The 27,224-nt window shown below is 30.6% G+C and overlaps 2 protein-coding genes and 1 long non-coding RNA gene across 10 annotated transcripts; 1 reads left to right on the forward strand and 2 right to left on the reverse strand.

The window, feature by feature from the left end:
* Window positions 1–8,850: 8,850 nt before the first annotated feature.
* LOC118446313 (uncharacterized) lies at window positions 8,851–11,379 on the reverse strand. Its single transcript, XR_014982671.1, has 3 exons — window positions 11,146–11,379; window positions 9,954–10,109; window positions 8,851–9,854 (listed from the first exon to the last, which is right to left on the reverse strand). It is a non-coding gene; the product is annotated as an uncharacterized LOC118446313 (long non-coding RNA).
* LOC118446303 (uncharacterized) lies at window positions 11,154–18,861 on the forward strand. Of its 4 annotated transcripts, none has more exons than XM_035876804.2 (6): window positions 11,154–11,236; window positions 11,656–11,727; window positions 14,981–15,172; window positions 15,259–15,453; window positions 15,537–15,694; window positions 15,781–18,861. In XM_035876804.2, exons 2-6 carry the CDS (start codon window positions 11,671–11,673, stop codon window positions 16,808–16,810), a joined length of 1,632 nt encoding a protein of 543 aa, XP_035732697.1. In that variant the 5' UTR covers window positions 11,154–11,236; window positions 11,656–11,670; the 3' UTR covers window positions 16,811–18,861. The 4 variants fall into 4 exon arrangements, with proteins under 4 accessions (XP_035732697.1, XP_085516078.1, XP_085516079.1 ...); XM_085659952.1 differs by lacking the exon at window positions 11,154–11,236 and adding an exon at window positions 11,296–11,406; XM_085659953.1 differs by lacking the exons at window positions 11,154–11,236; window positions 11,656–11,727 and adding exons at window positions 12,554–14,423; window positions 14,520–14,641.
* Window positions 18,862–20,421: 1,560 nt separating this feature from the next.
* Window positions 20,422–27,220, reverse strand: Enoph (enolase-phosphatase E1). 5 transcript variants are annotated; one of them, XM_085659951.1, is made up of 5 exons: window positions 26,958–27,220; window positions 25,974–26,075; window positions 24,911–25,101; window positions 23,311–24,833; window positions 20,422–20,559 (listed from the first exon to the last, which is right to left on the reverse strand). In XM_085659951.1, exons 1-5 carry the CDS (start codon window positions 27,060–27,062, stop codon window positions 20,525–20,527), a joined length of 1,956 nt encoding a protein of 651 aa, XP_085516077.1. In that variant the 5' UTR covers window positions 27,063–27,220; the 3' UTR covers window positions 20,422–20,524. The 5 variants fall into 5 exon arrangements, with proteins under 5 accessions (XP_085516077.1, XP_035732695.1, XP_035732694.1 ...); XM_035876802.2 differs by having other exon boundaries at window positions 20,422–21,842; XM_035876801.2 differs by having other exon boundaries at window positions 20,422–21,845.
* Between the last annotated feature and the right edge of the window lie 4 nt (window positions 27,221–27,224).

A 27,224-nucleotide genomic window follows, 5' to 3' on the forward strand; every position in this document is an offset into this window, starting at 1 on the left:
CGACGTTTGACTCGCGCGCGCCATCTCGTAGAATGACGCCGTTTCCGTGCGGTTTTTGCAGAACCGAACTTTCTCCTCAACCCTTCGCAAATGGTTTCAGGATCGAAAATATTGAGGGAAAAATCGAGGCAGTTCGAAGGAAAATGAGATCTTTCTCTTTCTTTCTTTCTTTCTTTCTTTCTTTCTCTCTCTCTCTCTCTCTCTCTCTTTCTCTCTCTCTCTCTCTCTCTCTCTCTGATTCTATCTACCTATCTTTTTCTTTTATGAAAGAAAGGAAAAAAGAGAAAGAGAACGTTCTCCGTGAGAAGGCATAAGCGCGTAAATATCAGCGCGGACGAAGAGCCATGGAGCGTAGGAATGGAAAGAAGGAACGAACAGACCGGTCTTGCTGTCTGCTCTTTCTTTCTATCTCTCTCTTTTTCTTTCGTCTCCATATGCTCTTCCCTCGCTTTCTTGAAGCAAAAGAAAAAGATGGAGTCGAAGAAGTCTAACGCAACAGAGAGCAAGAAAGAAAGAAAGAAAGAAAGAAAGAAAGAAAGAAAGAAGGAAAGAAAGAAAGAAAGAAAGAAGGTAAGAAAGATAGGAGAGGGCTGAGGAGGGGCCGTCATAATTCCTTGAATTGAACGGCGGTTTATTCTCCACCAAGGTTACCGACGAGGAGGATGGACAGAGGCAGGCGAGCAGCAGGCAGGCAGGCAAGAGAGTTGGCAGGCACAGGTAGGCAAGCAGGCAACAAGCAAGCAGGCAGGCAAGCCGGCCGGCAAACAGACAGGCAGGCAGGCAGGCAGGCAGGTAGGCAAACAGGCAGGAAGGCAGGAAAACAGGCAGGCAGGCAGGCAAGCTGGCTGGTTGGTTGATGGAGAGGCGCCGACGAAGAGAGGGAGTAAGAGAGATGAAAGAGGAGGAGGAGGAGGAGGATGAAAGGTAGACGAGGGAGGAGAAAGGCGAGGGGATCGATAGAACGACAAGGACAGGGTATGCGTATATAGTTATACACATAGCATGCTACGGCAGCATCGGCTGTCGTCGAATGACGGAAAGGGGGTGGAGAGAAAGAGGGGAGGCCTGCGAGCGTTTCGAAGCGTCCCTGGATGGCGGCACCACCGTCGACCCCAACGCACGGATAGATGCGATGAGGCCTGCGCCGTTTGTGTAGGTGTTTACGATTACTAGTGGTAGTAAGTAATAGTAGTAGTGTAGAGTAGCGGGATGGCTAGGTAGGTAGTGGTAGTATATGTAGAATCATTGGCACAGCGGCAGCAATACTGACTGGGTGGGGATAACGTCAGACTGACGGACTCGTGGGAAAGAGAGAGGAGAGGAAGCGAGTGAGTGAGCGAACGAGCGAACGACAAAGAGAGAGAGAGGGGAGAAAGAGAGAGAGCGACATGGGCGCGCGCGCGAGGCTCGACGAGGAAGGAGATTGGTCGAGGCGGTGGCGACGATGCGACTGCCTCGGAGGTGGGAGAAGGCTGGCGCGATCGGATCGCGGTGAGTATGAGAGAGAGAGAGAGAGAGAGCGACGGAGAGAGAAAGAGAGATAGAAAGAGATAGAGAGAGAGAGAGAGAGACAAACCGAGAAAGGGCGAGAGAGGTAGAAAGCAAGCAAGAGAGAGCGTGGAGAGAGATGGCGAGGGATGGTGCGAGGGCAGGAGGGAGAGAGCCGACTTTATGCAGCTGCGGGACGATAACAACGATGGGCTACAGGACCGCCGCTATAGCTGGGGAAATGCCAAATGGGCTACAGGACCGTGCCGGCCTAGCTGTACGTACGTTCGCTCGCTCGTAGTGGCATGGCGGACGGGCGGCAGAGAGAAGCAGGCAGGAAAGGCGGGAAGGAGAGAGGGATTTCAAGCGGTCGTCTCTTCTCGTCTGCCTCTGCCTCTGCTCTCTACTACGCTCTGCTCTGCTCCGCTCTGCGCTCTCTTAGAGACGACGTGTATACCTACCCACGTATACTCCTCTACCTATACCACCCGTCTATCTATCTTTCTCTCGTTCTCTCTCTCTCTCTCTCTTCCTCTCTGTCTCTCTTATTCGCTCTTTGCTGCCACTACGTACTTTTCCTCTCTTCTACCATCTTTGCCTCTTCTTCCTCTTTGGTTCTTCTTCTTCTCTTTCTTCCTTCTTCTTCTTCTTCTTCTTCTATTACGACTACTACTACTACTACCACTACTAAACTAATACTACTACTACTATACTACTGCTGCTGCTGCTGCTGTTGCTGCCGCTACTTCTGCTTCTGCTGTTTTTCTCTTTTACTCTTCTCTTTATCTTCCTTCATAGCTCCTCGCGTACTTTTCTCTCAAACATTTTCCGCGACCGGTGCTCGACTCGCACGTCTTCCACGATGACGTTCCTAGTCCTTCGCGAACTTTGCCCCTTCCCCTCTCTCCTCCCATATCCCACCCAATCCCCTACCCATCAAGGAGAAGCGCGTCCGACGTACTCTTTCAAAAATCGACGCGTCCTCCATTATCCGATTTTTCTTTGATAAACACAAGAAGAACACTGAGACTTTCGACTTCGGAATAAATGATCCGATCCGATCCGATCCGATCCGATCCGATTTCGAACCCTTTTGATAATATACGACGAAGAATTATTAATACGTCCTCTCTTTCTCTCTCTTTTTCTCTTTTTCAAAGAATATACCTACGCAAATGAAAACCCTACGAACCGAGTAAATGGAAAGGGCTTGCAATGACGTTTCTAGAGGTCGCTGGGAACAAAGTTTAAAGTTCGTACATGGGATGTCTCGATTTAACTTGATCCTTAAAATGATCTCGCATTTGTCTTTTCTTTTCTCTTTTTTTTGTTTTTGTTTTGTTCTTTTTACTTTCTTTCCTTTTCTTTTTCGAGAACGATAAGAAAAATCAATCGAACGGCGAAAATGATTGATTTTGTAGAAACAATTAATATTTCAAAACTTCCCTTTCGAAATTCCGACGTATAGTCCCTCTTGAAAGTTTTATTTTCTTTTTTACTTTTTCAACTCCAATAGAAAGAAAGAAAGAAAGAAAGAAAGAGAGAGAAAGAGAGAGAGAGAGAGAGAAAGAGAAAAAGAGAGAAAAAGAGAGAAATCGATATTTTTTTGTTGATATAGTTAAACGGAACACCCCGTATAACGAGCGTACATTGGGAGCTCTCTCGGAAGCGCGTCGATCCATATTTTAAAGCTACGGTCGATATTGAGAGAGAAAGAGAGAGAGAGAGAGAGGGAGAGAGAGAGAGACAGCGATAGAGAGAAATAAAGAGAGAGAGATCGTCGAGTTTTGTACTCTTTTTGATTTCGTTAAAACGCGAGTATGATTTTCTTCAAACTTATAAATTCAAAGGTCCTCTTCTCAGAAAATCAACGATAACAAAGATAACGATAGCAATAACGATGACGATGGTGATGACGAGGACGATGATGACGATGACGATAAAAATGAAGACGACGACTACGACGACGACGAAGTAGAAGACAACGTGAAATTGTTTTATTAAAGAATTTCTGAACGAGGACCAGCCTGAAATTGTCAATCTCTAAAAACGGTCAATGCTTTTTGAAAAAGAAAAAAATCCATGATACACACATCTATATATATATACATATATATAGGTATATGTATGTATATATTATAGATACTATGGATATTATATATATATATATATATATATATATATATTATAGATACTATGGATATTATATATATATATACACGAGCAAAACGAATCTCTTCGAGTTCTAGCAGCGTTTGAATTTACCGCTGATTGCCGTAAAGAGAGAAAGAGAAAAAGATATATAGATAAAGAGAGAAAGAGAAAGAGAAAAAGATACATAGATAAAGAGAGAAAGAGAAAGAGAAAGAGAAAAAGAGAAAAAGAGATAGAAGCGAGTAGGCGTGGGCGAGAGTACGACGACGGGCTTTCGACGATCGTCGACGAGATACGTCGGTCCACGCAATGACGTCAGAGGTCGGCCAATCCTGCAGACTACGTTCTCTATCCATCTCGCTCGCTCGCTCGCTCACTCACTCACTCACTCACTCACTCACTCACTCACTCACTCACTCACTCATTCTTTCTCTTTCTCTCTCTTCGCAGTAAGCGCGCGCGAAAAAAGAGAGAGAAGAAGTGAGAGAAAGAGAGAGAGAGAGAGAGAGAATGAAAGAGAGAAAGAGAGAGAGAGAGAAAAAAGAACGAAGCAAAACCTCGCGGAGTACGAGAGATCGAAAAGAGCGCGATTGACGGATAAAAGTAGAAGACGATTCGAGATATCGTTGCATCGTTTAACCGCCGCAACAACGTTCAAACCTTTTTCTCTATTACAATTTACAATTTATAAGAGAAATGAAAAGGAATGGAATAGGAAAAAAAGAAAGAAAGAAAAAAAAAATATAGAGGAAATAATTAAATCTTAGGAAAAAAGGAAAGAAGAAAAAGAGAATGAAAAAAGAATTTATAGACACGATTGATAGACACGATAAATAAAACTTGTTTTAGTGTTTTGATCGTACACGTACCTATCTATTTATCTATTTATCTATCTATGTATGTACATATGTATGTATGTTGAAAAGTATATACGATGAAAATTTCACCTATATACTTATGTACGTATGTATGCATGCATCTATTTATATATATATATATTATATATATATTTATGTATATATATATATATATATATATATATATATATATATATGTGATAATAAAATTCGACAAAGCCAAATATCGAGGTCGTCTACAAATAGGCAGCAACGTCGGTGCGTGTTCGTTCTTCTGCGAAAAACGTTTCGTTGTCACACGACCCTGCCGGCTCTTGTTCTTCTTTATGTTACTCGAGCACACTCACACACACACACACACAACATATGACATAAAGATATATATATATATATATATATATATGTGTATGTATTTATTTACATTCGTGTAACATAAATACGTCTATCGCGTTCGATCTGGACGAATACGATCCTGAAATTAATCGGCGATCGAAGCGCCATTGAGTACAGTCGGAATCTTGATAAACGACGGGTATCGATGGGTCATCGATAGGTCGATCGATCTAACCATTTCCTCTTTTTTTTTTCTTTATTCTCTATTTCTTTTTTTTTTCATCTAACAATAAGATTCGTTCCTAAAACTTGAGAAAACGTTCGCTAACTAACTCGAAATTCTCTTTTCGTGCGAGTTACTCTGAGTTAGATCTTTTTAACCCTTGAACCCCCGTCTGTCCTTTTCTCTCTTTTTCTCTCTCTATCTCTCTCTTTCTCTTTCTTTCTCGAAGAAATACCGTCTAATATCCAACGTATATTAATGAAGTAATTATGGAGATATAATGACAAAGAGAGAGGAGAGAGAAAGAGAGAGGGAGAGAGAGAGAGAGAAAGAGAAAGAGAAAGAGAATTCCGCGAGTCTTCTAAACCGTTTCAACCTCTTCCGTTTATCAACGACGTTAACTTTAATCACATCGCACGAGCGCTCTCAAACCAACGACGACGACAACGACGACGACAACGACGACGACAACGTCGACGACAACGACGACGACAACGACGACGACAACGACGACGACGACGACGACAACGACGACGACGACGACGGATCTTTCAATTGGAATTATGTTAAAATTCTACGAGATGCGCGAGAAGTCTCCCTTCAAATAGAATTCCATCGAGTACTCGTGCATTACGCGTATTTTCAAACGAATCGTCATTACCATACGATGGTAACCAAGTTGCCTTTGTAGATACGTCAGCTTGAAAAAAAAGAAAATCTTTCACCCTTCAAATCGTTGTAATATGTCTAGCGACACATAATAATAATAATAATTATAATAATAATAATTGTAGTAATAGATATAATGTCTAGCGATCGCAAAGAAATAAATATATATACAAATAGAAAGAGAAAAAAAGAGATTTCTACGCTCTATGATCGTGAATAATCGTAAAATATATATATATATATATATATATATATATGTCAGTGTAAGAATTTATACATTAAAATATTGAAATATATTTTCCTCGAAAATATTAAATCAAAGATATACGTATTTATGTGAAAATTTCGGCGATATTATTACACAAACATATACATACACACACACATTTTTTTTTCTTTTTTTTTTGTTTAATAAACTACTTTCGCGAATATTAATAACTAAAAGAAAACTCGGAAGATTAAATTATTCTTAAAAATTTCGTAATTTGCTTATCGTTTCAATTACGTATATCAAAATAGAACAAACTGGTTATATTATAAAATATTAATATAAAAATGTACGTTCAAATTTATATCATTATTTTTAAACATTGTATTGAAATATATTATATAAGTGATTAATAATAATTCTATATCTTTTAAGTTCTATAATGAAAAATATTATATTGTATAGAATTATTCTTGCTGACACAGAGGTAGAAATATTAGAAGATACACTTTCCATATATAAACTCATGACACCTATGTTCGAAGACGTACTCGAGCAGTGCTGAGAGCGAAATCAGGTGGCATCTTCTCGAAGCTTGTCAAATTTTATTTATTAATTATATATAAAATTTTCTTTTAATGTTAAATATGTCCATCCATGCATATCCGTATGATCAGTATTATAGATACATAAATGTATATACAACATTATTTTATAATGTCCAAATGACCAATGAAAAATATAATCAGATAAAAATATCTTTACTATTAACTTTAGTCAATTAAGTTACATTCTATGTTATCGACTGACGTTACAGGATTGCATCGATAATCGTACTATATCACTAACAATAGCATCGGTAAAGTAGAATATTAATCAAAATTATTTACCAAAAGATGTTAAATAAGTTGATAGTAGGACGAAGTAAATTTTCATCTTATTCAAATTCTTCTTGGTCTTCTTAAATCTTCAATATATTTTGATATTCATTTTTTTTCCGTCAAAATGTAATAACCTCTGTTAGAAACACTTGAATTTATGAAGAATCATTTATTTCTCACATATATACAACAATAAATATATTAATACTAAACTCTAATGCATTTTCACTAAAGGAATTATAAATTTTCAAATAATGATTTATAATTTCGTGCCGTATGATACGATATGATTATTAAAATAATAATGTGTTTAGATCGAGTTCCTCGTTTTGTGAATTGTTATCGAGTAAAGAAGGATATGAATTGCGCGCGAAAAATTGACGACATGTTGGAAATCTAACCCTTCGTTTCGTTCTACGAACTTTTAAGATTTTTGACGACAATGACAATAAAGATTCGAAGGATCGAGTAAATTTATTCATTCTGCCAATAAGAGTGATCTAATTACACGAAATATTACGCTGTTCGTATTAAATATATTAGAGATATATACCGCCACGAACAATCTCTCACACTTTTTGAAAAGAACTGGATTGGATCAGTGCATAGATTATGGTGGGAGAAAGAAAAGAAGAAAGAAATAAATCCGATACGTGATTGGTCGTCTGATCAGTATCATTGTCCACATGTGTACATACAAATTATATAAACATACTATCGCATTTACGTATCATTGCGCCATCTATTACCCTGCAGACTGAATTAAAATTTGTTGAGACTCTTTTATAGCTTTCACATACGCACATCGATACAAATCATAGTACTTAAGCGCAGCAAACATTTATTATTGTAATCCATGAGATTCCACCAATAGTATTCATCACCAAAAAACTACGCGTTGTTTTATTAAAACACAATGTTATTAATAATTTCAATCCCAATGGATAAATATAAAACTTCAAAATCAATCTGTATATTGCTAACACGTCACATTCATAAAATGTCAAACATCGTGTTTAAATATTGAAAGGCATGTGATTAATTGATCGTAAGAATTTTATCTTTACGAAAATTTTCACGGCTATAACTTATATCTTACGTTGAAAAATGTAGAGAGGTAGAGTCGACTTTGATTGGTTGATTTCCTTACAATTTAAGTACTACGTTTTACATCGATGGGTGTATGAGACCTTAAGGTTGTTCAACATCTTTCGTTCAAAACGTTTGTGACTTCAGCGACAAGTATGGACAAAACATGAACTACAACCGCAAAATGAGAAGACTATAAATATATGATAAATGAAAATAATACAGAAATTAGGATATATCAGTAAGAAATTAATTTAAAATTGCTAAGAAATTAATTTAAAATGTAACTACGTATAATCAATTTATCTATTAAAGCATGATTAGCAATACAAAATGTAACTAATTTAATGTTTAATTAGAAATAGAAAGAAAAAATTTTAGAAACGTATTGAAATATGTAGCCATTCGTCTAATAATAATTGCGTTATATTATCTAAATATAAATTTTGATATATCGCAAGTAATATCAATCCAAATCTCAGAAAAATAATGATCCCAAAGAATGCTCACAGATCGATAATTTTAATACATTCAAAATTTATTATTTAAGAAAATTATAATAAAATCTTTAATAGAAGAGGAGAAAATGTTTCCTTTTAATAAAATCCTATATATGTACGTATATTCATTAATAATCATATCATTATATCATAAATGAAAAAAACCATTAAGTTCGTTATCGTTGAAATAATTTGCACCATAGAAATCTTACTTGATAAAATTAATCATAAAAAAAACATTTTTTACTATTGATATAGTCAATATTTATTTAAATAACATATAAAAAAATATCTTTGTATCACACATTATCTATGATCAATTAATTAACGTACAATCTAAATAACATAATCAATATGAGATTGATATTAAATAAATAAAAAGTTTTTAAATTCAGCTATTTAGTCTACCATTAATGCAATTAAAACAACTCTATATTCTTCTCTCTTGTTTTTACTGATTTCAAAACTTCATAAATTTTCAGATGTTTTTAATAATATTACGTACAAACTTTTCTGACAATTCTGTAAATTAGATCGAATTGAAACATTACATTTGTAAGTGTTTATAAGTAACTAATATATAATAAAATTATAGAGTAATAATCATTGAATTAAATAATAGTATCGAATTATACATATAATACAAAGGTATGATTAACAATGTAAAATGTGAATACTTTAATGTCTAAGTAAGATATGAAAAGAAAACATTTTAGAAATGCATAAAGACATGCAGCCATTCGCTCGGTAGTACTTGCAGTATAACATATACTTATATATCATCTAAGTTTAAAATTTTATATATTGCAAGTAATATCGACCCAGATCTCACCACGTAAAGGTTGCTGCATATGGAGATCCATGGTTTAACGGTGACTCTACTCTAAAATTCACATACCTAAATACCTTTTTGCTTCGAGAGCTTCAGACTTCTTAACTAACAAGAGGCAGTCCTCGGTAGGACTTAATTTCACGCCCGTAAACACTCACGCATGTGCACACAAACAAATGTACGAGTATTCTTTTTATCGTAACCATACGTAAAAATGGATATCTCTTCACATCTAGTGTGGAAAAAAGAAATACTTACGTGGATAAAACCAATCCCAAAACCATGATGATGAACCTAATGAACGTGAGCCCTTTCATGTTACATCGGATCTTCGACAATATACCAAATTTTCGTTATTGGATCGTCTGATGAAATGAATGCTTCATCGACAATTAATCAATTCATTAACGAGAACTCCATCCATCGATGATAAATCGATCCCTCGACGAGAAAGAAATCTGAATAATTTCGAAAAATGTCAAAAAACGCACGCGTACGTTAGAACGAAAAGAGTTCGATTCTTCCCTTCCGAAAAAAAGTACCCGCCCAAGGCCCCGCCCAAGGCCCCACTCAAGGACCTACACTCGAGAGCCTTACTCAAGGGTTCCATTCGAGAGAAACTAGAATAATTAATTTATAACAATTAATCTAGAATAATTGTTTAAAATATTATATGCAGTCATTCGCACCGTAGCATTGGTTTTTATTTAAATTCCTACCTTTCCATTTCCCTTTCCTAATTCATTAATATCTTCGTGGATAGTTCGAAAGAAATCTGTAGATAGTCACTTCAAAGCATTTGCACTCACCAATAAGACCAGTCGAGTCTTATCAATATCACTGGCTATGCCTTAATTGGAGGTATCCAACCCAATCTAAAATGTAACAAACTATACATTATTAAACAAGAACATATCAACAATTATATCTTATTTCAATAAATATGAACTAGAATAGCAAAACATTAAAGTAGAATCGGTATTAACGCATCATTCTTCATCGATTCTGAGTTTAAAGGATGCTCATCGTGTAAAAGATTATGTAACAATACATCCAATAAGTAAATTTCCTTTTTAAATATTTCCTTAATAATTGAAAAAGGAAAAAAAAAGCATAATCTACAAATCTATAATGTGAACAGAAGCTTGGACTTTTCAAAAAATTTATATATATATAAATAGATATATATATATATGTCTAAGAAAATCCAGTTTATTACAAAAGTTTATTACAAATCCATTTCTTGAATTTTATATAAGTTTTATAGATAATAATTTATATAAGTATTTATATAAATTTTCGTGTTCGAAGATATATGTCAACGTTTCTGTGATAGCTTTTTTATTTCGACCGCTATGTACATTCAATTTACTTCGCTATGCATATATTATGTATTATATCGCTTTATAAATGTACATATATTATTTCAGCTTCTTTTTCTTTTTCTCGAAAGTCGAACATTTCCGATAATACCCGATTTTTATCGAATCATGATACACATTACTTCGATTATAAATAACCTAATATTCGATATTTATAGATAAAAATTCGACAAAGTATAATTTCTTTTTATAATTTTTTTTATTAATTTTTTTTATTCATATACGTAGAAATATACACGCAAATATATGCATAGATCCTTCAAATTATTCATTTTATTAATTACTCATTAATTCACGCGTAATATAGAAACAAAAATAATTTACGTACGCGTGATACATACGTATATATATTTTATGTTTCTATATCTTTAAAAAATGTAATTATTTCATTAGAAAATTGTTGTCTATATTTAAAATTCGAATTAATTACGTGTGACATACTTTTTACATTCCTATATATTTATATTATATATTTTAATTATTTTTAATTGAAGAAATTAATATTTGAATTGACTCACAATGTACATACCCGCGATTTTGCTTCCTTACTGGTGGTCTCTTTGCCGTCTTGGGCGAGATAACAAGTGTAAACGGTGTTTCGTCGTTCGGCATAATTACAGGTAATTAGCATATATTTTCTAACGTATACCCTCTTTCAATATGTCAATGGATAGCTCAAAGCATAATTCTTAAGAGGCCGCGTTCGCAAGTCGGCACGTCGTTACGTTCGAAAGGTATTCTCGAGAATGAAATCGACCTCTCATAGATCATCTCAAGGAACTATTATGTTGTGTGTTTTCTTTTATTTCCTAGCTTTATTTTCATAACATCGTTAGTCCTCTCGCTTTTAAATTACATCCTAATCAATAATTTTGTGTTTATATTGTTATCGATCGATATCTTTTATTACATTCAATTTTCATATATACTCATATATGTACACACACATATACATACACATATCTATTCCATACACGCTTATCTATACGTATATACACTTTTCATCTTATCCTATTTAATATGATCTCATATTTTTCAGATTTCCAAGAATTCTATGAGCTATAATAACACGCCTGTTTTGTATGCGTACTTTTTCTTCGTATACGTACAGGTATGTTTATCTTTTTTTATTAATATAGCGCGAGGCTTAATAGAGAGAGATAGGTAATATAGGTACACGCAGTATATGAATATATTTCCAGGAAGTTCTCCAGTCAAAAGCAAAACAAAAACAATCGAGCGATTGAACTCTCTCAAGGATTGGAAAGAGATCTTCATTCTTTTATAGTATTTCAGCGAGTACAAACCTACGAAAACTTTGATTAATATCGATTTAATTACGTATTTTATTAGCGAACATTTTCATTCTAATTTTATCACAATTAATTTAATATTATAAGAAATTTATTATTACAGAAAATAGTATAAAAATATGTATAATCTTTAGGTTATCCATCATCGAATTTACTTCTCTTTAGTTATTGTTTTATTTTAGAAAATTTATTTGATTTTTATTAATAATCGAGTTTCCGTAAGCAATTATCTTCAAATGATAAGAACGTGGGTAATTTTTCAGATATTTGATGAGTAAATTGATATTGATAAAAAATAATATAAAGTTAAAGCGGAGCTATACTAAATAATATAATTATATACAATTAATTCTGAATAATTTCATATTATACATTATTTACAAAATTCGTAAAGTATATTAGTAAATGCTTATTTTTTTTTTTTAATTTCCTAATTGCATATTAATTTATAAGAGTATAATTATGATGCTTGATGCATAATACATGTTGGAATTTTAATTCTTTATTTTTTACGCTTCTAATTCTATGCTTAACTTATTTTTAAGATTAGTTTAAAAACGAAAGTACAAATTGGTCAATTATCTACTATCTAATAATTAAGATAATTAAAATATATATTGGATATATATTGGGTTTATATACTGGAACGTATATTTGGGTTTATATATTGGATATATTGGATGAATTGATAAATTAGTGCCATTAGTTATAAAACGTTAGTTATATATTTTCTTATGAATTAACACAATATTTTTTTCATATTTCCTATTACCCTATTTAACTTTTAAATGTCCATCTTTAGATTTATCGATAATATAATATCGTATGTTAATGAAGGAATGATTATAACATACATATATGTACCTTGTAGGACGTACAAATTACGTCAATTCAATGTATAAAGATAATTTCGTAGAATTTTTTAAAGATATTTCTAAGATAATTAATAAAAAAGCTTTATCGGATAGGTTAGGGCAAAGTCGCCATTGATGAATCCTCGATCGACTATGACCGGCTCGAAAGTTGGTTCATTAAATGTCATTAATTTATATGTTATTTTAGCTTGTGGATCTCCACATACATAGTAATCTCCATGTAGTAAGAATTAAATAGACATTATTATTTTCGCTATAAAATATATCTCGTGTATCATTTTTTCTATGGTATGCGTTCTATCGCGAATAATGTCATCAAACTAAATGACTGCTTAAACAGAATAATTTAATTACAGGAATTGTTTATTATATTTGCGAATATTCAAGTATTAATTCATTTTATTCAATAAAAAGTTAGATAATTAAATTTAGATAATAAATCAATGATTTTATAAGTAATAGGAACGAAAGAGAAATGGATCTTGCATTCAAGATCATCTATAAGTAGATTTCATTATAAACTATTATTGATTTAAATAAATATTTATATATACGATAATAATAAGAAATATTCTAGTTATATAGCATTATAAAAGTAATTTTGCATTTGAATTTTCTCTTGAATGTAATTTTTGAATTTAACGTTAGATAATTCGTTTCTTTACAATATCATCATCGTATATTCTGTTCATGTTACATATTGTGACGTTTGTTGTTCCCAAGTTTAAATTTCTATCGGATTATAATAATTATTTCATTAATACTTATGATTAAAAATTACAATTGTAAAATAAATAGGAAAATAAAAAGATACAGATATTAAAATCAAAATGTTGACCATGAAACATTTCCGGATTTAATAAGTTCGAGATTTCAATTTATCGAATTATTAAATTAAAATTGTTTTATATTTTTAACATATGTTACGAAGTATGTAATGTTTAAACAAATAAATTATTGTTTAAATATTAATTTATTATACTTCATATACATTATATATTGTTTAAATAATTATAAAAAAAAATGATATAAATTAAGGGAACTGAGATTTGTGTATTGGTCGAAATACGAAAGATAACCTATTCGACAATTGTCAAAATCATATGAGAGAACTCGGGCGGAAATTTGTTTTGGACGCATTAAATATATATAACGTTATGATAAATTAATATTTTTTAATGTTTTAATAATATACAATTTTGATAATATCATTATTATTAAATATGAGGTTCTGTTTATAACGTCAATTAGATATAATTATATACTCAACAGATTATTCTTACTTCTCCAGAAAGTGATTTTAATAAGAGCTGTATATTTACGATGTTAACCATATTGTCTAAATGAATATGTTATGAAAAATGTTTATTTGAATTATTAAAAAAATTACGTGTATTACGAACTCGGTCGATAAATAGTAACATAATCACAAGTTCTTACAAGATACTAAAACGAAGCAAATATATATTATTGTGATAACATAGTTTATCTACATTCTTCACTTATTTATCTAAATAATTAAAAATGGTAGAAAAAAGATGTGCCGCCAAAATGTGTTTTAATAGTACACGGGATGTACCTCAAATACAGTTCTTCACATTTCCTACAAAACAAGAATAGTAAGCTTATTACCTAACCTCTTAATTCAATGACATTACTTTTCTCTTATTTTATTTTTATATATATATATTACAATGAAATCGTATATTGAATAGTGCTCGCGTTTGGGCAGAAGCATGTGGTATACCAGAATTAATTCATAAAAATAAGTCTTCTCTTAAGAGATATGTACTCTGTGGTGAACATTTTGAAGATCATTGGTTTATGGATCCTGAATGTAAGACTGCATTTATTAAAACTGAAGTACCTATACCCACAATATTTAAGAATAATTTGAAAGAATGTATATCACGGCAAACTAATGCTTCAATTGACACAAATATTTCGAAAAAAGAAAATCCTATGACAAGTTTAAAGGATAATGTTACAAATATTGCAGAAGAAATTAAACAGTCGAATATAAATCTGTCAGTGGAAGATAACAAATCTTTATGTCCTGTGTCACTGGTATATAAAAACAATCGTATAGAAATATTACAAAGAAATATTACAAATCAATAGAAATATTACTCTAATAATGTTTTAAGTTTAATTCAATATTGTTTATACATTGTAGATAAATGATATTGTGAATAATGTTGAAGATAGCACAATATCTATAGCCACAGAATCACAGAATGACAATACTCTACAAGAAGAAGTAGAAGAATTATGTCGCCTTTGTGCATTGCCTACATCAAGTAATATGCTTCGTTCTATTTATGATGATAATATAGATAATAAAATTAATACAATTTTACCACTTCAAGTAAGCAAATGCAAGATCATTTGTTTGTAGAATTTTATTTATGTACCAAGATATTTTTGGATACTTCAAACTTAATATTTTTTTAGTTAGAAGTACATAAATATGATGGTTTACCTCAAGAGATTTGTCACTTATGCGCACATAAAGTCACATTATGTTATGATCTTATCCAACAATTTCTCGATGCAAATTCTAAGTTATTAATGCATAGAAATGAAAAAGAAGAGGTTGAACAAGCTGAAGATAACTTATTTTCAGCTACACTATCTGAAGGATCGCTGGTAATAATAATAATAAAAGAAAGAATTAAAAAACAAAAATTTTGGATTTTCTAAAAATATTATAATTTAATCCTAACTCTTAGTTTTCAGGAGCAGGACCTATACGTGATAATGCTCATTCAGATCATGATAATTATCAAAATTTAGAAAAAAGTTATCATGCATATGCTCCAACACACAAAAATAAATCCGATATTAAAGATGAAAGAGAAGTTAAAAATAATTCTGCACATTATACAGAGTAACATTTTTAACAATATTTTTTAATAATATTTTTAGAATTATTTTATATTATTATATTATAATATTATGTTATAATTTTTTTAGGCATTCATATAATTTACCTCTGAAAAATATTCCTGAAAGGACAAATATGTTACATCAATTAGATGAAATAAAGATTGAAAATAAAAATAAATACTTAAATATTGATAATTCATCAAATGATATACATCATAATATTATTAAGAAAAAAATAGATAATAAAATTAAGTATAGTTGCAAAACTTGTAATAAAATGTATAATACCAATTCTGAATTATGTAGACATAATGAAACACATAGAGAAGAGAACAAATTTTATTGTGCACATTGTCCAAAAAGTTTTCGTGTCAAATCATTATTAAAGCAACACATGTGTTCACACTCTGGCATTAGACCATATGTTTGTGATATATGTGGGGCAAGTTATAATAGACGTGGAAATATGGGTCAACATAGAAAAACACACTTTGTTATTGAAAATGGAGAGCCACGTTTAGTCAAAGAAGGTATCAGATGTAGTATTTGTAGAAAAAAAGTAAAATCTCTTCTTATGTTGAAATATCATCTTGCAAAACACAGTGGTGAAAAGAAAGCGTATGTGTGTACTGTCTGTGGAAAATGTTTTAGTACAGGAAGTCAATTAAAGGTACATCAATTTCTTCATACTGGAGAAAGACCATATACGTGCTCTGTATGTGGCAAAGGTTTTCGAACAGAAGCAATCATGAAGCAGCATTATTTGGCTCTTCATACAAATGACTATCCACATGAATGTCCATTTTGTGACAGGAAATTTAAGCGTCTACAATCATTAATTGTACATAAAAGGACTCATACTGGAGAGCGGCCTTATCCCTGTCCAATATGTGGTCGTGCATTTGCTCAAAAAGGAGATATGATGAAACATACGAAAATTCATAATCCAAATGCAGATAATAAACGCGTTAAAAATGAGAATAGTTATCTTGAAATGCAAGTTATTGAAGATAACAAAATTCAAATTGGATCATCAATATCAGAAGAAATAACGATATTTGAGATAGAAGATGATGGACTGTCGAATGAGTTTAATCAAGCAAATTTAAACAAGTAGCAATACTCCTGGTAATGTAGTATTCATTAGATTTAATAAATGAACGTGTATATTAGAATAAATGAAGAGATGAAATCCTGATGACATATTCTTTCATCTATCATTTAATCTAATTTCATATGAAATTAAAAAAAAATCTCTAATTCAATATAATTATTAAAAATGTATAATAATGTAATATTAATTATATATAATATATCTCTCATATATTCTTTCTTATGCATAGAATATTTAATTTCATATTAAATCTTTTTTCTAAATAACGCGTTATTAAAAAAAAAATAAAAAAAAAAGAAAACAAAATAATCATCTTACTATTTTATAGAAAATTTCGTTATATAACAATTTTTAAATATTTTCTGAAGTCTTTTCTCTCGAATTCAGATTATTTCGGAAAATTCGTTTATTATAATTTACATTATTATTTATTTGTGTACATTGGTACATTATTACAATTTGTATAAAATTATATGAATATTTGAAAAAAAAAAAACAAAAAGAAAAAGAAAGAAAGAAAGAAAACATAAAAATGTGCTTTTTAATGATAATCCATTAAAATTTTCATAATCAATTCCATATATATCATATGTCACACATGATTTAAATATAAATAACAAAATTCTATTACTGTCACGATCAAAATCTATATACAAAATGCATAGGTCTTGGGATATTGAAAAAATGGATATCACGGAAATTTGGTATGCTAAAATAACAGAATACAATATTTGACAAAGGATCAAGATATCTCTTTAATACTAATGAGAATAATATATAATGTTTTAATATTGAATATAGTAATATAATGTAAATTGTACAACCATCCTAATATATATTTATATGATAAGGCTTATGTCACATGAAACGGCGATTATATCTTTTAAAAAAGAAATTACGTTTACTAATTCTAAAACTGCTTGTATATAAGTATGATTGAAATACAATATATCAATCTCTCATTAAACTTACTTCTAAATATAATTAATTATTGGTGGTAAATACTATTCATATAGTATACTAGTTCTTTTTTCTTTTTATAAATTTAGAATCGTTTACCCCACGTACGTAGTAGGAAAACTTTTGGAATGACTCTTTTTTTCTTTTCCTTTTTTTTTTTTTTTTTTTTGTATTTGATCGTATCATTTATAATTGATTTTTCAATGATTGAGTCATTTATAACGGACGCATAAGAATACATATATACAATTCACATATAACAAAAAGCGAAGTATATATTATAAAATGAAATATCTTGAGTTCATTCCTTTATTATAATTAATTTCTGATAAGAAATAAATTAACATAATGATGTTCTCGATTTTGTACAAGAGCAAAAGATATAAAATTAATTAAAATTTATACAAATAGTATCTGAAAAATAAAATGAAAAAGTAGGAGAAAATAAATAAAACAAAATGTTAAACTTCTACTTGCAAAATTCATTTATTTTGCTCTACCAATGCAGTCAGAATTTCGAGAGAACAAAATTTTATTGATTCGTCCTGTACAGTGTACATCTCTTTGGGATTTTTTTAATAATATTCAATAAATGTTATATATATATAAAGTCCAATGAATCTTTCTTAAATTTGATGCACAGTTTTTTCGCCCTCGTCATGTCATGGATAAATATGTTTATCGGAACACTGAAATGGTAATAGTAACTACAACCGTCTTGTAACAAAAAGAATGTAATAATCTGTTGAAGCAAGGTAATACGATTTGCATTTTATTTTCGCAAGAATCTCTCTATCCCTCTCTCTTTCTCTCTCTCTCTTTCTTTCTGTTTTTTTCTTGTGAAAAAATCTTTATCTATGACAATCGGGTAAAATGTGTATCGAGTAAGTCCTTACGTTCTCTCCTACGATTACATCCATGTATTACATAATAAAGTATTAGCCAATGAGAATTAAAAATAATAGTTACTAAATAATACAAAATTATTATCATTATCATTATCATTATTATTATTATTATTATTATTATTATTATTATTATTTTATTATTATTATTATTATTATTATTATTATTATTATTATTATTATTATTATTATTATTATTATTATTATTATTATTTATCATAAGCATTCTTATATCTTCGGTGGTTTTAAAACGATTTATTTTATAATTATGTATATTTTCCCCCCAAAAATTGATGAGAGATAGATCTTACGGATTATTGGACGAAAGTGCAGTTGTCAGGTTCATGAACCTATACATAAATCTTTCATCTCAAATCTTATCTCTCTTTTGTGCAATTACGAAACTGCCAAGTGCACACATTGAAATTTATAGAAGAGAGAATTAATAAACTCTTCAAAATAATTAAGAGACGAACGTAGAACGACGACGAGCACGTTTCAAAAGGGGACGCGCATAACGTCACAAAGACGCAGAATACATAATTTGGCGGTAAATTCAAACGACAAATAATAAATAACGGCAGTGTGTAATGCCGATCGCACCTTTTTTGTTTATCTTTTCTTTTTTTTTTTCTTTTTTTCTATTTTCTTTTTTCCCCTCACAGATTACATCTTTCTCTTTCCTGATGATATTATTAAACAATGCATTACTAACCAAAAGAATAATTCTCAAATTACGCTTAATGACATTGCGACTTCAATCTTATAACGTACGTATAAAAAAAAAAGAAAAAAAAAAGAAAAAAAAAGAAAAAAAAAAAAAAAGAAAAAAAAATAGTAAATGAACATTCGAATTTATCTGGCTTGATACTTTTCAAACTTATTCTTTGAACTTAAAAAACACATCATTTATTTGTAGAATATTAGTAGGAAACAGTCTGACACACATTTCAAGTGAAATATTCGATACAGTTAAATAATCAGCTTAATATTATTGAAATTTCGTAGGGAGATGTTGCAACATGCTCCGTGATAATCCGACCATTGACGCAATATTAATATGGATGATATGGGTGATGATTTTAGGCGATGTCGTGAAAGTCAGTCAAGAGAAACTCAGAGCACGTTATAGTATCTCCCTCATAAGTATTTTTTTAAGAATGGCAGTAAAGCGGTTGATACAATTAACGACAGTTTAATTAATCGATCGGCATCGACTTATAACGAAATTGAAATAATTGTCTTATATCAAAAAGAATACGTGTACACTGTTTGAAACATAATTATCCACTAAAATATAGGATCAAAATATATCACCACATGGCTTCTTTATCGATTAAAATAACATTGGAATTTAGTCTGGAATATTAGAAAACATGCAGTTGACGTATATAATAAATTCCATCCTTGATTTTTTTTTTTCAACACTCAATCTATCGATCCTTACATCTACGATTTCCACCATGGTATATTTCCCATAGATCTTCGTCGATATTATATTTTAATGGTTTTCTTTAACACATTAGGTGTTTGTGTTGTTCAAGGATCGTTAATACAAATATACAATCATAATACCAAAAATTCGCATTACACGTTTTATAAGAAATATTCCTATTAAAAACTTCTGACGTGATTGAGAATGAACGACGATTGGAATGATTTAAATTGAAATGTGATTATCTTTTTGTATTATTGCCTCGATTAAATCTTGGTCTCTTGGCCCAACGAAAAGAATTTTTCAGATTTGCCTTCTTTTTTTCTTGTCTTCTCATCGACATTTTGTTTGGTTTCTTTTCTTTTTTTTCTTTTTCTTTTTTCGAGTTTCTTATATATCCAATGGTAGTTGTAGTAATCATTTAGAATATTTAACCATCGCGGCAAAGATATCTGATAAATAAAATATGCATGGTTTGTATCATCGAATAACCAGGACGTAAACAGAGTTCGTTCGTTTATAAATTTTAACAGGCAAGATCATTCATATTTCTTAAAATTCCTATAAACGAACGAGGAGAGCATTCATTTGTTGTGTAGTTCCGCAATAAATATTCTGACTATAATGTTCACTTACACATATGTAATACGCATGAAAACAAATCGACTTCCACATCATGCTCTCAATGTCACAATGTTTTCTTTTTTTACAGATCATTAGAAAATTCCCTATCGTAGTCGCCGGCAAGATATAAATGAAAGAATTATATTTATGTATACATATACATACATACATACATACATACATACATACATACATATATATATATATATATGTGTGTGTATATATAAAAAGGACACAAAAATGTTGACTCCTTACAGCCTATGCTCTTTTCAATTCTCACAGTGACTTGAATCGGACATATTGTTATATTTAATCTCGATAACATTAATATAGTCATAATAATAATAATAATTAAAAAAAAAATCATAATCATAATAGTTAGAATATTACCACTACTATTACTACCAATAATAATAATAATCATACTCATAATAATAATAATAATAGTAATAATAGTTACAATATTACAACTACTAATAATATAATAATAATAATAGTAATATAGTTTTCCAATATGGATAGTCGTTTTTGGAGGCAGTCTTCATATACGGGTAATGAATCGATTTGTCTCCTATGTCTATTAATATCGTTAAATCACAGTCAATTTTGTGAAAACTGGATAAACTGGATAAATAAATGAATAAATGAAGAATTTGCCTAATCATGAAAATCAACTGGATTTTGTTAGACATGAATCTCTTTTGTTGTATGCACGAAACACGTGCGTGTTTTTTAAACGTTTGAAAATGTAATGATTTTTTTTTCTTTCTTTTTTTTTCCATAGAAATAGAGAATACCCATGACTGGACAGATATGTTCATCTTCGAATTGAATGACTTTCCAGGGCCATTTAATCAGTCATCGTTGTATAGTCATATAATAAGTGATGCTATTTACAACTGTATGAATAGTGTTAGTTTACTGAACGTCATTATATGTGTATCAGTATGTCAGCATATAATCATTAAATAGAAAATTGTTTTATTTAGTGGAATGAAGTAATTGACGCATCCAGCACTTTAGTAAATTAAAATCGTAGTCTTAAGTCGTGTATACGTATATTTTTCTTATTAATATACTTAAGTCCAAGGGCAAGCTGAGAGTCAGTCTTCTTCTAAAAAAAAAAAAAAAGAAAATATAAAAAATAAACTAAAATAAAATAAAAAAATGTTTTCATTAGGTTCAATAATTTCTTGCTTTACAAGATCTTTTCTTAGAATGTAGTTTAATCATGAATTAGAGTAGAGATTTGATTGGAGTCACAGATGTAAGAGCAATCGATTTACAAAAAAAAAAAAAAAAAAAAAAAAAAAAAAAAAAAAAAAAAAAAAAAAAATGAAAATAGAAAAAACCCTCTAACAATACCGGCGAATTTCTAATGAAAATTACTTTTCTTCAAAAAATATTTTTGATATGTTTATGGATATTATAATAAGTTTTCGTTCAAAGATAGAAAAGAAAAAAAAAAAATTGGAAATATGTAATAAAATGTTGCACATAAAATCTATCGCAAGTTACAGCTTGTCCATGTGCAGTCTAAATTTATGATTCAAAGTTCACTGTGTTTTTCATTTTGCAGGATTAAGTACATTGTATGCAAGAAATATATTGCATTGTTATATAATCTAAAGCCAGCGACTGTTCGAGGTATTACCAATTCAGTCTTACAATGATTCTTAATCCAAATGTTATAGTGATTGCAGTAAAAAAAAAAAAACATTAACCAGATATTTCAACATTACATTCATTCATTAATCACTGGAAAATATTCTGAAGTGACGAATTCATTCATTTGGCACAGAATACATATTACAGTACATTCCAACTATCGTGAAATATCTTATTCTATGAGCTGCGTGTCATGACATTTTGTTTAGGCAAAAAAAAAAAATATATATATATATATAAAATATATAATATATATATATAAAGAGAAGATTGAATGTGTGTCATAATTTGTTAAAAAATAAAACAAAGTAGTCATAAACCAAATACAATGGATTGCATATTCGATTACCTTTAGGCCGCTTGAAACAAAACAGTTGAATACATAAAATACTACAAATAAATAATGAAAATAATTAGTTTTACATCCATATGGATACCAATATTACAAATATATTATATGAATCATATTCTGAAATAAAGTAATTAAATGTTTAAATTATTCTGTTTTTGAACATTTATAGATTATAATAAAAAGAATAAATCAATATATTTGAAAGATAATCGAATTTGAAATGCACTGTAAGACTTCACATTTTTTTCTTGCTCCACTTATCAAAGAAATGATGTTTCTATGACTTCTATTCTTAAATTAACATCTTATATTTTAAACATCATACGATTTATGTAAGATGTAGGGAGCCAACTTTTCAGTTTATACCTGCAGATAAGTACTGGGAAATGGGGTTATGTATGGACTTCTTAAAATGTGTAAGAACAAGATTAAGAGGTCGCTGCTACAACTACAGGGGGAACAACGTCAGGTTCACCTGCACCATCTGCTACAGCAGAATCAACGACTTTTTTTACTTTTATAGATTCTGCACTAGTATCTGTAGAACTCTCAGGCTCACCATTTTGTGCAGGTGTTTCCTCACTGCTTGTTAAAACGAGTTGTTCGCTTGAAGATGCCTCATTTAGTCCATTTCTGTGTAAATTTTCATCCGACACTGGCACATCGTCTCCATTTTGTGTTGTTCCATTTAATTTTTTCTTGTCAGATTCCACTGTACTTTTATCTTTCACTTCATCCGACACAGTTTCTTCTTTCACTGATTCTTTGCTCGATTCTTGTTCTATCGATTCAGCACTTTCAGTATGTTTTTCGACCTTAGGTAAAGATGGTTTTATTTCTACATTTTCCTTTTCCGATTGTGCTTTCTTTGATTCTTCTTCAATTTTTTCAGACTTTGTTTCAACTTCTGTACTTTTCTCTGATGTAACGTTATTTTCTTGATCTTTTAAATCATTTTTAGTATCTTTAAGTTCTGTCTCTGTTGACACAGCAGGTTTATCTGTGTCTATTTTTGCAATATTATCGCCATTTTTAGTTGCATCAGGTAAAGGTGCATTTTCTATTTTTGTAGATACCTGTGTTGTTTTTGTTACTGTTTCCTCTGTTTCTGAATTATTTTTTTCTGTTGTACTAGAACTAGTAACTGCTTTATTTGTTGATACCTCTACTTTCGTTTCATTTTTTTCTTCACTTGTGCTTTCTACAGATTTCTCAGATACATTTTCATCCCTAATTTTATCATCCTTTACAACTTTGACAGTTTCATTTTGAAGTATAATCTCAGATTTTGTATCTTTTGTATCTTCTGTTGGTTTTGATATAGGCTCATTCCTTGCTACATCCATGGTATCATCTTCCACTGAAGTAACTCCAACTTTTGTTGGAGTTTCTGGTTGTTTAGCTATAGATGCCTCTTTTTCATCAGGTTTTACATTTGTTACTGTTTCTATATCTTTTATATCTTTTGTAGATTCATCTTTTTTAGATGAAATTTGATCTTTTTCTTCTGCCTGAGCTTTTATCTCTTGTTCAGGCTGAGGACTCTTAGTTATTTCTGTTTTTTCATTTTTTTTTCCACTAGCATCAGACATTTCTACATCCTCAGAAGTATCCATTGGCTCACCGCTCTTTGGATTAACAGATTCATTTTTTTCTTCTGGTTCCGTAGGATTTAATTTTTGACGCTTTGTTGATGTTTGAAATGTTAAATCTAGGAGAGACTTAATAGTCATGTATGCAACTGTTTCTTCATCTGTCAAGGTAGCATTACCTTCGCGTATAACTATAACAGATAATAGACCTGCTTCTTTAGCAGCTGCAGCTTCCCGTACTATATCCGTAAGAAAAATTACGTTATCAGGTTTTTCTCCAATTTTGCTTAAAATATTCTTGTAACTGTCACACTCTTGTTTAGCTCCTATTTCTGTGTCAAAAAATCCACTAAAATACTTGAGTAGATCGCCCTGTTCAGAGTTGCCGAAAAGCAATTTCTGTGCTTCGACGCTTCCACTTGAATAAACATATATTTTTTTTCCATCATTCATCCATGATTCCAATGCTTTAGGAACATCTTCGTAAACACTATACAAAAATTATATTAAGATCACCACAGTATGAATAGCAATTATAAAATATTTAAAAAGGAAAAAAGAACTTACTGTCCTTTGATTGCTGTTGTTTTATAAGCTTCTTGCCACATGTGCCCTTGCAATTGCTTAAGCGCACCTGTTTTACGATCATTATCCATTTGCCAGAGGATATTTTTCATAAGTGATTCTTTTTCTTCTTCCGGATTACTATCAGTAATCGGTATAAAACCTTCAACTTTATCTTCTTCATCTTTCTTTGCCTAAAATAAAAATTATATTAAAGTTTGTTTTAGATGTGGAAACGTTATGCTATAATTCGACGAAAGTCATTTTTTTAATAAAATGTGAAAACATATAGACTAATTTGTTTTCATTAAAAATAATACTAGCTAGAAAATATAATACTATTCTTTATATATTTGTTAGTTTTTAATTATTATTCTTTATATATAATTTTTTTAAAATTAAATTACAAAAACAGCTTCATATTAAGCATTGTTACTATCCAAACTTAATTATTGATGCTAACCTAACAGGATTCAAAATGCTTGTTATTATAAATGCTTATATTTATTGTTATTATAAATGCTTGTTGTTACTTATATTTTTTACAAATTATTAAAAAAGAATATATTAAAACATCATTATTATATTTATTATTAATTTTCTAATATATTTTAAATCATATTATTATGCAAATAATAATACTATAAAAGTGTTCAATTTTTAATTAATATAAATAAAGAATATTAAAAATTAAAAAACTGATATATATGTACATACATACATGCATACATACATACATACATATATATATATATATATATATATCTTTACTAAATAAAATATTTTAATATATGAAATATCAAAGGTAGACAAATTCTAGGACAAAGAGTTATCTTCAGGTCAGACCATACTGGTGTAACAGCTGCCTCTGCCCTATCATCCTATTGGCTGCTTGTAAAGCCCTTTACAAAAACTGCTAATAAAGACTGTTATACAGAATCTATATTGTTTATGATATATTTAAAATATATATATTTATATATCAAGTTGAATGTTATTTAATTTGGTTAAATTTACAATATCAATTGTTCTATCATGTGTTCCAATTATTATTTGTAATATTTACCTGTTCTTTTAATTTATGATAATCTTGTTTAAATTTATCATCGTCCCAATTCGTGTCAATGTATTTTTTTAAATTTTCTCTCACATAAGGAAATAAGGTATCCTGGAAGAGAAGCAATAAACTGTGTAAAAATTCTGTAAAAAACGCAAGAAAAATCATATTGTTTAAATATTCGTCGTTTCTTTCGATTCGAAATATTATCGTCATCGTCATAACGCGTTCTGGGAAGGAAAGCAAGAAAATCTATAGTACACTGCGCGATCTAGTGTATGTAAAAAAAAAAGGAAGGAAAGAAAGAAAGAAAGAAAACAGCCATACCAAGAAATAATAATTTATGGTGTTCATTTGTATATATAATAAATATACAAACACATATAAGAAAACAAAAGAGATAACAAAAAAATTGTTTTCAAACATGAATATAAGATTTGCCGCGAAACTTGTTTAGAAATATCGATATGTCCTTTGGAAATCAAGGCGAGAAGAGAAGACGAGTAAAAACCGGAAAGTGGAGAGGAAAAAAAGGAGGTGAAGGCCCTACCGAAAATTCGAAATGAACGAAGAAAGACACGAAAGGAGATGGTTTAATTCGAAGCGCGAAAAACAATGATAATCAAAGTAATAAAGTATTCGGATCGATGATTGAGACGAAATTTCGAAAAAATTTCAGACTGCGATTTCTGAGAAGCGTGCAGGGAAAAGTTGAAGCTCCGTTGTTCGCTCGCCGGCATCGTACAACACTACCCTTCCTTCCAATGAACGACACGCGTGAGAAATATATGCCCGAGATATACGCGACAAAACGAAAAACGTGAAGAGTGGCTCTTTTTTCCTTTCGAATATCGAAAATATTATCGCGGAGTCGACAAAAACGATTCTTCTTTTTTTTCCCTTTTACCTCGAAAGGAAGAAATCGTAATAAAACAGTTAAGCGCGAGCATCGTAGGGCGCGTTCAAGAACGCCACGGCCATGGCCTTTGTTACCTTTACGAAGCTTATGCTCGTCGTCGTACCCTCGATGTCAACCAGGATCGTCGTTTGCGATAGCATACTCTCCTCTTGTTCCTGGCTACGCTTTTCCCCGGCCATTTCCACGATTTACTCGTTCTATTCCGACCGAAGGATAAATAATAAATATATCTATATGTAGTACGTATCAAGCCGTAGGACGTTGAAAGCACGGTGGTGTGTATGTACGTCTCTCCGACGCGTTCTTGTTGAAAGCCGGCGAATGAATTCGCTCTTGCCCCC

The sequence above is a fragment of the Vespa mandarinia genome, chromosome 10 (genome assembly GCF_050613455.1).
Source record: "Vespa mandarinia isolate Hongniang chromosome 10, ASM5061345v1, whole genome shotgun sequence".
Lineage (NCBI taxonomy): Eukaryota > Metazoa > Arthropoda > Insecta > Hymenoptera > Vespidae > Vespa > Vespa mandarinia.

Bases quoted from the DNA above. Each gene is read 5' to 3' on its own strand.
- LOC118446303 (XM_035876803.2), top strand. From the start codon at position 14,329: ATGGTAGAAAAAAGATGTGCCGCCAAAATGTGTTTTAATAGTACACGG. The intron at 14,872-14,980 runs GTATATAAAAAC...TATACATTGTAG, and splicing joins CTTTATGTCCTGTGTCACTG to ATAAATGATATTGTGAATAA. The intron at 15,173-15,258 runs GTAAGCAAATGC...ATATTTTTTTAG, and splicing joins ATACAATTTTACCACTTCAA to TTAGAAGTACATAAATATGA.
- Enoph (XM_035876799.2), bottom strand. From the start codon at position 27,062: ATGGCCGGGGAAAAGCGTAGCCAGGAACAAGAGGAGAGTATGCTATCG. The intron at 26,076-26,957 runs GTAACAAAGGCC...CTTCTCTTCCAG, and splicing joins CGAGCATAAGCTTCGTAAAG to GATACCTTATTTCCTTATGT. The intron at 24,834-24,910 runs GTAAGTTCTTTT...ATTTTTGTATAG, and splicing joins ACAACAGCAATCAAAGGACA to TGTTTACGAAGATGTTCCTA.